The following is a 12,420-nucleotide window of genomic DNA, read 5'->3' as shown; positions in this document are numbered from 1 at the left end:
GATCCTCTTCGAGATCAAAGTATAACCATTTATGTTGTTTATTTGGCTCCACTTAAGTTTGTACTAATTCATCTAAGTCTTACCACACTTCTCTCTATTTATCATATCCATCCTTTCTTATAGCATAGTAGTATTCCATTGTATTCATGTATCACAATTTGTTAGCCATCATTGGACATCTAAATTGTTCATAGTTCTTTCCTACCAGAAAAAGTACTGTTCTAAAAAATGTGGAATATTTAGAATCTTTATCTGTGACTTGAGACACCTATGAAAACATCAATTTTTAGCTACTTGATTTGCGTAATTATAAATTGCTTTCCAGAAAAGTTGTATTAATTCACAATGCAACATCTTAATGTACCTATCTTCCTAAAAGCTTTGTCAAATACTCCATGTTCCTATATTTCACTTTTAGTATTTTGCTAGTTATGAGGTGAAATCTTGTTTCTTTTCATTTCCATCTTTCTGATTATTATGATTTAGAGCAGTCTTTCATATTGTTTTTAATAGTTTAAGAACACTTACTTTGGAGAACTGTTTTTTGTTTGTTTATTTGTTTCCTTTGGTCATTGATGTGCTGGGAAAGACCTATCTGAGAAATTTAATGTAACTTTTTTTTTTCTGATTTGACTTCTTCCTTCCCCCCATCCTTAAAAAAAATCCTTTTCATATATTTTGTGTTGTCATAATTATTATTTCATATAGTTATACACTAACTCTTGCATAAGAATTTGTTTTTTATCTAAAGATATCTTTAGTCATGATCTATTTGTCTTAACTTTAAAAAAATTTTTACTCTTTAATATTCAAGTTATGTATCCCTTTTGAATCTATTAAGCTGTAACATATTGGTGTTAGCCTAATTTTTGATAGGCTACGTCCCAATTATCTATCAGGAAATTATTTTCTAAATAACTTATTTTTTGTGTTTATAGTCCATTTGGTTTTAGAGTTCCATCACTTCTGATTCTCTCCTGTCTAGACTTTTCAGTTTTTCACCAATACCAGAAGTTTTTGATAATAGTAGCTTCATAATATTGTTTAAAGTCTAGAAATGCTATTCCCTCAATTCTTACCTTTAAAACTTTTTCCCTTTCATATTTTATATCTTTTGTTCCTCCAAATGATTTATTTTTGCCGTGTTAGAGTGTTTTCTAAAATAACTTCTGATAATTTAAACTGTAAGTTAATTTTGCTAATGCTGTTGATTTTATTACATAGGCACGTGCCCTGCATATTCCTATAGCTATTTAAATTCTTTCTTTTTTTTCTCTATCTAATGTGGTTTTTATTCAGTTGAAGAAGCACTTTTTTCTGCAGCTGCACTTGTGGAACAACAGGATTTTTCTAGACTTTTTTTCCCTTTTTAACTTTATTATAAGTGAAATTGAAACTAAAAATATAGCAAGAAGGGAATTTAAATTCACAAAAACATCACATTTGGTTATAGATAAGTTAGTTCCTTTTACCACAAAAAAACATGGGAAGAACTTTTGTTGATGATGTGATTTCTTCTTGTTAGATTGACATGGGAGAAGATGGAGTTTTTTTTAAGGATGGGGATGAAGCTGATTTTTAATATACCTAGCCCCAATCTTTATTTCTTTAAGGAGAATTTTGTGATTGAATCTCGAGAAATATTGAATGTGCTTTGCTAAATTGACTACCAAATCTTCTACACATTTTATAGTATTTTAATGGTATCATTTCTGTTGTCATCCCTTAGATTTGTTATTATTCTGAAATGCTACAGTTTTTGTTGGATGTATTTGGAAGCTATTAATTTTCTCAAATGGTTTTTCAGTCGATATTCTCTGAGATTTTTAAAGTAAATTTTCATGTTATCAACAAATAAATATAGTTTTGTCATCTTTTTGCCTATATTTAATTTCTTTTCCTTGTCTTACTGCTATTGCTTGCATTTTTTTGAACTATAAGTAATCATAGGAAGGATATATATCCTTGTTTTACTCCTGAATTTATTAGAAAAACTTAAGACTGTTTATAATATGTGATGGTTGCTTTTAATTTTAGTTACAAACATAGCTTATGACATTTAAAAAAAGATTCCTGTATGCCTATACTTTGTAGAGTCTTTTCACAGTTGGGATAAACTTCATTCTTTCTGAACTGGGAAGCATAGTGCAGAGGGTTTATTTAACTGGAATGCCTAAGTTTGAATGCCATGGAATGCCAGGGAAAGCCATTTCTATTGCATTAGAGGAAGTAATAGTTTCATTGTAGCAGATCTTTACAGATCAGGTCACAATACAATTATTATGTTCAATTTGGTAAAATCACATTTTAAGGTTTACCTGGAGAAACCAGAATGTAACTAAAAGAGGGATTATTGAAATAGTTGCAGGTGCCAATAAATGGCAGTCACAACTTGTGTGGCCTCCAATTCCCTCATTTGCAAATTAGTGAAGCTGACAAGATACCTTCTTCTAAGGTGTCTTTTATCTCTCAAATTTAATTCTAATGAAAAATTGCATTTGGATCTAATTGGAATGTCATATTACATTCCTTTCTCTTGGAATTGGGGCTAAGGGAGAAGGTCTATTTATGGTAGACCCTCTATGGTATTTTCTTTGAAGCATTCTAGAAATTGTGATGGGAATTTTATGGGCCATTTTAATTTTTTAGTTTTCTGCTTTCTACTTTTGATCTGTCTTGTGATCACTCCTTTGTGAGTAAATAGTTACTCTATTAGATACTTAATCAGTATCATCCACTTCCTTCTCTTCATCATTCTAACTTATAAGACTGTACTTTTTGTCCTATTCTATTCTACTTGGCCCCCATGATAAGTAACCTGTGTTATATCTTGACAGCTTGTCTCATTTGTTGGCAGCAAACTGTCTGCTCATTTAGTAGTACTGATGGGCTTTCAAGGTGTTGGAACAGAACTCTGTCTGTTGGCAGTTTTCAAAGTAAACAGTGAGATGGGGGTCTGCTGGATACTAATTATGTTAACACCATGTTTCTAGGTGCCCTGCTACAAACCAGCAAAGAGTCTGCCTCAGGCTTTCTGCTTTAAAAGAGAGAGTCTAAAAAAAGAATAGGAAACTCCTTGTCATCAGTGGATTCTGAAGCTCAGCTTTGCAATAACTGTTCTAGAAATATGGTTGTTAGGTAGCAAGGCTCTGTTCATAGTACGGATAGAGTCTAAATTGCTTAATTGCTTTAATGGCACCACTTGTAATCTAGAGTCCTCCTTTACATTTAATTATGACTTATAGAAAATGCATCTGGTTGTGTGGCATGAAATGTTCTATATGTTCTTGCTTCTGCTTTTCAGAGTTTTCTTTTCCCTGGCTCCATCCTCTTTTTCTCTGCCCTTTCTCCTCTGGGTTTCTTTGTATTAAGGCTCTAATTCATTCTGAACAGACTATAAAGAAGAAACTTTTTGTAGATAAACTGGAGATTTAAGTGCTTGGAGAATGACTTTATATCAGTAATACCAGCTATTTTGAAACTGCTAAACCTGTCAGCTTTGAGAAGATTGTTTAATTATATTATTATCAAGTCATTTTATATGTCACCATAATTGAAAAGGGGCAGGTGTGTCATTAGCTTTTGGTACATTAGTACATAGCATTTACTAGTGATGAGGCATTTGTCTAGAGACAGTATGAGAGGGAAGTATCTTGTCACAAGTCACAAAACTTAAATCCCTTTTTATCTCCTAAACTTCAAGCACTATGGGAAACTTCTACTTTGATGGCTGTTGGCTGCTTTTCTTGATAGTGCATTTCTGGAATGTTTGTCAAGATTAGGCTTCTTTACGGATTTGATGTATTGTAACTAAGAGTTTTCTGAAAGCTTGAGTAGCTTTATTTAGCTTATGTTATTTAATGTCATAATAAATCCTAATCCTCCTATATATTTGTATGCAGTGTTAGAGCCCATTCAAAGACATACATCCTTAATTCCACTTTTACCTCTTAAAGAGGTTTTTTTTTTTTGTTGTTGTTGTTGTTATTGTTTTTTGTCTTTTTCTTCACTGGTACAGTTTTAATATGTTTTTCCTGGAAGCTATCATCTTTACCTAATCTTATTTCCTTTTATTCTCTCTGACAGTATGGTTTCAAAGTATATTCTTTTTAGAAAATGTTCCTTAAAACTTCAAATCTTATGTTCCATCAAGATGTTATATAGGTATGCAGGAAAAATTCAGACACTCTTTTAAAAACACTATTTCTGGCTTTGAGATTTATGAGAAAAATAGCTGATTTTTAAAGGGAGGTATTTTTGTTCAGTTGCCTAAAGTTGACTTTAGGCTATTATCAAAACAAAAGCAGAAAGTACTTAATAATATTTATTCTATAATTATTAACTCTACAACTCCCATTTGAAATTCAAGGCTACCAGGTAGTTGCCATTAAAGTTTTGGCCAGCTTTTCCTGCCCAGCTGTTCAGTTTCCCTTCAGAGAACCTTTAAATGAATGCCTTAAATAATGGGTAGATTATTTTAAGCACTCATTTAATTTAATTTAATTATTTCCCATATTTAGGTCATGAAAAATAACAAATAATTTTCACAGTGGAAAAAACCTTCAGATCTGCAATAAATTTTGAAATATTCAACTGAACTTTTTAATCCTTCCCCTTTTTCAGTTGATATTTCATAGTAATGAAAACTAGCAATAATGAAGTTACCTTTTCTTATGCTAAATAGAGCACCTTTTGATTTTTGTCCAGTCGATGTTTATAAAAGACCCATTCTTTTCATGAAAATATCTTGGAATTTACAATAGACTTACCTACTAAGGGGAATCTGGTTAGAACTTCTTTTGTGAATTTTAGCTTTCTCTAGCAGAGCAATCCCAAATATTATATGGAAGTAAGAAACATGGGAAAGTGATATTGTCTAAATATCACTGAAGCATCATGCCTATGATGGTCTTTTGCATGATCAATTTCAATTTCTCTCTATTGGTTATATCAAATTTTGTCCTTTAATTACCTTTCTTTTCTCTGAGAAGTACTTGTGTTTCATTTGAATCAACCTACATAGTGATGTTATCAGCTTCTTTCTCTCCTCTTATCTTTTTTCTAGGTGCAAGACATCTGTTTCAGCCATGACTGTCGCTGGGTCGTCGTCAGCACGCTCCGTGGAACCTCTCATGTTTTTCCCATCAACCCTTATGGTGGCCAGCCCTGTGTCCGTACACACATGTCACCCCGAGTTGTGAACCGCATGAGCCGCTTCCAGAAGAGTGCTGGCCTGGAAGAGATTGAGCAGGAACTCACATCTAAGCAAGGAGGCCGTTGTAGCCCTGTTCCAGGCCTGTCAAGCAGTCCATCTGGCTCACCTCTTCATGGTAAACATATTTCCTTTTCTCCTTATGTTCCCTCTTCCTGTTCCCAATTCTGACCTTACCATGGTTTTAAAAACAAACAAACAAACAAGCTAATTCTTCTTCATTTTAAATTCAAATACTGGGCTTTTGTGGGGTGAATCAAAAATATAATCTTTCAGTCATTTAAACTGTAACTAATGAATTGTTGATCTGTTGCACATTTTTTTAAACTCTTAAATATGTTTTTAAAACAGGAAATTTTTAGGAATCATCATTTTGGATAAAAAGATTTCATTTCCTCGTAGTTTTTTACCATTTCCTAGTCTTGTTGCTCTTTATTGAGGTCCAGTGTTGTGATAGTACATCTGGTCTACAAATATTCATTGTTGCGATATTTATCACAAATGAGGTAGATGCCACTTTATTAGCATTATCACTCATTAAAAATATGTGAAAACTACTGTGTAGTGTACTGTAAAACTAGAGTGCTTTTTTTTTTATCTTCTATTAAGCCAAGAAAGATACTTTTCTTTACATACATATATATATATATATATATATATCATCTTATTTTTCAAAATATACGCAAAGATCATTTTCAATATTCACCCTTGTAAAAACTTGTGTTCCAAATTTTTCTCCCTTCCTCCCTCCCTTCCCCTTCCCCCAGATGACAAGTAATCCAATGTAGGTTAAGCATATGCAGTTCTTCTGAACATATTTCCATCTTTATTATGCTGAATAAGAAAAATCAGATCAAAATGGGAAAAAATGAGAAAGAAAAAATAAGCAACAACAACAACAAAAAAGGTGAAAATCACTTCTGAAAAGTCAGGGTTTATAACAAGATATACTTGTTAGACATCTAATAGGAAATGAAAAGATTCAAGAATTTTCATCATAGCCTTAATGTATATTCAGATTCTTTTTTGTTTAAATTGCAAATAACTATATTGGATTTTTTCCCTTCTAAAACAAATTTAAACCAACTAAATACAATAGAATCAAATAATTACAATAGAAATATACTGAAGACACTATAGGTCTTCTTTTTCAACTGTTATATTTACAGATGAAGAAACTGAGGCCCAGAAAAGTTTTTGACTTATCTAAGATTACTTAGGGAATCAATGACAAGTCCTTTAAATGCAAAATTTGAGTACTTTTTTCTCTTCTTTCTCTTTAAAAGTACAATACTAATTTTAAGATAGTGTTAACCTAACACATCAAAGTCAGACAGTTTCCCACTCAGATTTTATTCTGTTTTGTGGGGTTGTCTTGGAAAATACAAATGAAAAGTGTTTCAAAGAGCCTTATGGATACTGGATGGTGCCATGATTCGGAGTAATATAGAGTCAGCTTTCCACTGGCCAGTTCAGGCTTTAAAAAATAGGAAATATCTCTAGGGGAATAGCAAATAAACAAAAATTCTTCATTTTTGCCTCTTGACCATATGTCTGAAAATCATATGTACTGCCTTGGAAGCACTAGACGTGTAATATACTTAGTACATTCCATGAGTGGACAGTTTAGAGAACTCCCACTGAAGGAAAACCAATGAAACATCTGCTTTGACCCAAAAGGATGACTCAAATACATGAATTAGATGATGGAAATGAAGAGAAACCCTCAAAGGATGAGACTAGGGAAATCACTAGTTATTTTCTAGAGATATGTGCCACATTTTCATGTTTGTTTTATCTTTTTATTTCTAATTATAAACAAGAATCTAAAGATTAAAAGGCCTTTTAACTTAAAATGTATGTTAGTATCTTTTGAAGGATTACTCTTTTTGGGTTATGAGAGGCAACTAGATCAAGCAATATATAGAGTCAGAAAGATCTTAATTCATAATTGGCTTCAGATACTTATTAACTATGAAAATCCAGCCAAATCACTTAACTTCTGCAATTTCCTCAATTGCAAAATGAGGTTAATAATAGCATATATTTCCCAGAGTTATTGTGACAATTGCATTGATAACACTTGTTAGTTAGTAAACATTTATAAAGCACCTGCTATGTTGTAGGCACTATGCTAAGTGCTGGCAAATAAAAAAGAAAAAGGCAAAAGATAGCCTAGCTCTCTAGGAATTCACAGTCTAATGAAGAAGAGAGAAGAAACAGATATGTACAAACCAGTAAAAGGATAAAAAGGAATTAAAAGAGGGAGGGCACAAGAAATAAGGAGAATTGGGAAAGGCTTCTTTTTGGGGGCTTACAGGAAGCCAGTAGGTTGAGATGAGGAAAAACATTCCAGGCATCAGGGCCAGTTAGAGAAAATGGTCAAAGCTGAGAGATAGGGTGTTTTGTTCATGGAACAACCAGGGGCTGGTGGACCTAGATCAAAGGTTATGTGGGGACAAGTGGGGGACAAGTGAGGTGCAAGAAGACCAGAAAGATGAGGAAGGGAGGAGGTTATGAAGTGCTTTCAAATGTCAAGTATCATTTTATATTTGCTTCTGGAGGTAATAAGGAGGCATTGCAGTTTATTGATTGGGTGGGAGGGGGAGTGTATTTGACATGATTGGGTTTGCATTTTAGGAAAATCACTTTCGCCTCATTTCCAAAATATATAGAGAATTAACTCTAATTTATAAAAAATCAAGCCATTCTCCAATTGAAAAATGGTCAAAGGATATGAACAGACAATTCTCAGATGAAGAAATTGAAACTATTTCTAGTCATATGAAAAGATGCTCCAAGTCATTATTAATCAGAAAAATGCAAATTAAGACAACTCTAAGATACCACTACACACCTGTCAGATTGGCTAAGATGACAGGAAAAAATAATGATGATTGTTGGAGGGGATGCGGGAAAACTGGGACATTGATGCATTGTTGGTGGAGTTGTGAACGAATCCAACCATTTTGGAGAGTAGTTTGGAACTATGCTCAAAAAGTTATCAAATTGTGCATACCCTTTGATCCAGCAGTGTTACTACTGGGCTTATATCCCAAAGAGATCATAAAGAAGGGAAAGGGACCTGCATGTTGCCAAATGTTTGTGGCAGCCCTCTTTGTAGTGGCTAGAAACTGGGAACTGAGTGGATGCCCATCAGTTGGAGAATAGCTGAATAAATTGTGGTATATGAATATTATGGAATATTATTGTTCTGTAAGAAATGACCAACAGGATGATTTCAGAAAGGCCTGGAGAGACTTACACGAACTGATGCTGAGTGAAATGAGCAGGACCAGGAGATCATTATATACTTCAACAACAATACTAGATGATGACCAGTTCTGATGGATCAGGCCATCCTCAGCAACGAGATCAACCAAATCATTTCTAATGGAGCAGTAATGAACTGAACTAGCTATGCCCAGAAAAAGAACTCTGGGAGATGACTAAAAACCATTACATTGAATTCCCAATCCCTATATTTATGCCCACCTGCATTTTTCCTTCACAAGCTAATTGTACAATATTTCAGAGTCTGATTCTTTTTATACAGCAAAATAACAGTTTGGTCATGTATACTTATTGTGTATCTAATTTATATTTTAATATATTTAACATCTACTGGTCATCTTGCCATCTGGGGGAGAGAGTGGGGGGTAAGAGGTGAAAAATTGGAACAAGAGGTTTGGCAATTGTTAATGCTGTAAAGTTACCCATACATATAACCTGTAAATAAAAGGCTATTAAATAAAAAAAATAAAAAAAAATAATTAAAAAAAAAAAAAAGGAAAATCACTTTCGTGGCTGAGTGGAATATGGATTGGAGTGGGGAGAGATTTGAGGCCAGCATCCCACCAGCATGTTATTGTGATAATCCAGGCTTAAGGTGATGAAAGCCTGCACTAGAACAGCAGCAGTGCTAGAGAAGAAAAGAGGGTTTATTTGAGAGATGCTACAAAGGTGATGTTAATAGGCATTAGCAACAGATTGGATATGGAGAGTGAAAGATAATGATGAATTGAATGTGACACATAAATTTGGTGTCTGGAGGACTGGGACAATTGACCCTGAAAATAATAGGAAAGTTAGAAGAGAAAGAGGATTGAGGGAGAGAATGAGTTCTGATTTGGCTATTATGAGTTTAAGCTGTCTATTGAAATTAGTTTGAGATCCCTAAAGGGTAGTTGGAAATAGAAGATTAAAGTTCAGCAGAGAGGTTAGAGACTAAAGAGAAGTGGGCACTGTACAGTTGAACTGGTTCACTAAGGTGTCAAGTTGGTGGGAAAAGAGTGGTTAATTCAGTAGTGACATAGCCTGGGAGACAACTGAGGAACTTTGAGACATTGCAGATTATTGTTTGGATGCAGAGCAGGGTTTGATAAAAGAAGGCACAGGAAGAGGTGGAAACCAATAGAATTATGGTCAGATAGAGATTTTGGAATTCTTGAATATAGAAGCAGTAATTTGTGAGCAATGGCAAAATAAAGGACATGACCATTTTGTGTGTGTTTGAGCTACGGTGAATGAATAGTTCATGGGAAGTGAAAGGGTTGAAGGTTTAAGGTGCTTGAAGGAGACTCAATATGTATGTTGAAGACCCTTAATATAAAAGCAGGAAATAGGGAGAAGAAAAAAATTATGAGCCATGAGCCAGTCTCATTGAGGAAGAAAGTTGAATGATCTGAGATTCTGTAGACATCACCTATAAAGACTTTTGGGCACTAGAGAAGAAAAGCTTGAACTTCAAAGGATGAAAGGGTTACTGAGTGATAGAAGTAGGGGAAAAAACTGGATGTGGCAATGGGGAGTGAGGTGTAGCCCAATTCCCTTGCCTTGCCCAGTAAGTTAGATGAGGAGTGAAGGTTCAGCTAGTCCTGGAAAAAATAGCTAAAGAGGCTGTGTTATCACTGTGGAGCCAGGTTTCAGTGATGGCTAGAATATGGAAATGGTGGGTGAAGAAATGATTTAGGACAAAGGAAAGTATGTTATAGAACAAATAAAAAGGCACAGTGAAAGAAGTTTGTGGAATTTAGTTAAAACTTTGGAGCTGACTACACCTGTCAGATTGGTTAGAATGACAGGGAAAGATAATGCGGAATGTTGGAGGGGATGTGGGAAAACAGGGACACTGATACATTGTTGGTGGAATTGTGAATACATCCAGCCATTCTGGAGAGCAATTTGGAACTATGCTCAAAAAGTTATCAAACTGTGCATAACCTTTGGTCCAGCAGTTTTTTTTACTGGACTTATACCCCAAAGAGATACTAAAGAAGGAAAAGGGACCTGTATGTGCAAAAATGTTTGTGGCAACCCTATTTGTAGTGGCTAGAAGCTGGAAAATGAATGGATCCCCATCAAGTGGAGAATGGTTGCGTAAATTGTGGTATATGAATGTTATGGAATATTATTGTTCTGTAAGAAATGAACAGCAGGATGAATACAGAGAGGCTTGGAGAGACTTACATGAACTGATGCTAAATGAAATGAGTAGAACCAGGAGATAATTATATACGTCAACAACGATACTGTATGAGGATGTATTCTGATGGAAGTGGATTTCTTCGACAAAGAGAAGATCTAACTCAGTTTCAATTGATCAAAGATGGCCAGAAGCAGCTACACCCAAAGAAAGAACACTGGAAAATGAATGTAAACTGCTTGCAGTTTCGTTTTTCTTCCCAGGTTACTTTTACCTTCTGAATCCAATTCTTCCTGTGCAACAAGAAAACTGTTCTGCACACATATATTGTATCTAGGATACACTGTGACATATTTAACTTGTATAGGACTGGGACCTTCTTGGGGAGGGGGTGAAAGGAGGGAGCGGAAAAGTTGGAACAGAAGTGAGTGCAAGGGATAATGTAAAAAAAAAAAAATTACCCAGGCATGGGCTCTGTCAATAAAAAGTTATAATAATAATAAAAAAAAAACTTTGGAGTTGCAGGTTTGAGGAAGATGGGAAATAAAATAGAGATGATTTGATGACCTACAGGGATTCAGAATTAATAAGATATGTAGGCTATGACCAAGTGTTGATATACATCATTGAGTAGAAGACTTCATTCCTTTTCCCAGAGATGCCTAGAGATTGGGCTACAAATAAGTGCAGCATGAAATGGAAAATATGTTGTCATAAAGTTGGATGGAAGACCCAATTCACTGATCCTCTTCCCCCCACCAAAGATTGAAGATTGCATTCAAGAGAATTCAATAGAAGATGAAAATATAGCTGGTATTAGAAGTCCCACTTCCCTGCCAACTTTCTTCTTTACTCAAGGAAGAGGTGTAGCAATTGATGAAAGGCCCAAGGTCATTGGGAAGGCTGTTCTTTGTATTGGAGGTTCTCCATACAGATTGGCCCAGGAGGTGGAAGTTGACTTGTGCTGGTGCTGATTGGAATTGCTCCCTTGATCTACAGCTGCCTTCCATCAGGGGACATGCATAGCAGAAGATGGGTGGGAGGATTGGATTCAAAGGAAGGTGTACTTAGCACAGTGTCCTAGTATAGTACTCTATGCTATAGATACTTTAAAAATGCTTATTTCCTTCCTTTTTTCTTCTTTATAAAGTTTTGGGAATGTCTGGATAAGACTTGGGAGGCGGAACTGCTAAGCAATTTGAAAAAGGTTTTATTTCAACAAAATCCAATTGGAATTAGAAGAACCATAGGGTTTGGAGTGATCCATTTATATTTTCCTTCTACTTGACTTTATTTGAAATAGCAACTGAATTTTTTTTTTCAGATAGCTTTGTGGTATTTCCCATGATACTTGAGTATTCTCTTGATGCAAACTTTTTTTCTCTTTAAGTGTAGAATAAATTTGTTCAACCAAAATTTTACTAGGACTTTTAATCACAGAGATTGAGTATACATAGATCAACAGGAAAAACCACAGACGTTATAGTCCTGAGAAGGATTGGTTTCTTATATGCTTGTGAAGAATTTCTATGGAAGGCTGCAACAGCCCCTTTGGTCAATACTAATACATAGGTAGATTTTCTTTTTCATTGCTGTTCCAATGTATTTTCTATAAATGTAAGCCCTGCCCAGAAAATGGGGCGTGGGATTATTTTGCCAATATAATTACCAAATGGAGATTATAATCACAATTTGAGTTCTGGCTCTAAACCTTTCCAGTTTTGTGTCTCTCCTTCCTTCCTTCCCCTTTTCTGTGTCTCAGGTCTCAGAATTTGAGTCATCC

At 34.7% G+C, this 12,420-nt stretch overlaps 1 protein-coding gene across 14 annotated transcripts in view; it reads left to right on the top strand.

The window, feature by feature from the left end:
* Positions 1-12,420, top strand: part of BCAS3 (BCAS3 microtubule associated cell migration factor) — a 794,545-nt gene that overhangs the window by 311,273 nt on the left and 470,852 nt on the right. For all 14 annotated transcript variants that reach the window (XM_023502118.2, XM_031968505.1, XM_023502116.2 and 11 more), the window contains one exon: positions 5,066-5,330. In XM_023502118.2, the coding sequence (XP_023357886.1) occupies positions 5,066-5,330 (265 nt within the window). The remainder of the gene's footprint in view (positions 1-5,065; positions 5,331-12,420) is intronic.

The sequence above is a fragment of the Sarcophilus harrisii genome, chromosome 4, assembly GCF_902635505.1.
Source record: "Sarcophilus harrisii chromosome 4, mSarHar1.11, whole genome shotgun sequence".
NCBI classification, from domain to species: Eukaryota; Metazoa; Chordata; class Mammalia; order Dasyuromorphia; family Dasyuridae; genus Sarcophilus; species Sarcophilus harrisii.
This window is presented reverse-complemented; position numbering and strand designations above follow the sequence as displayed.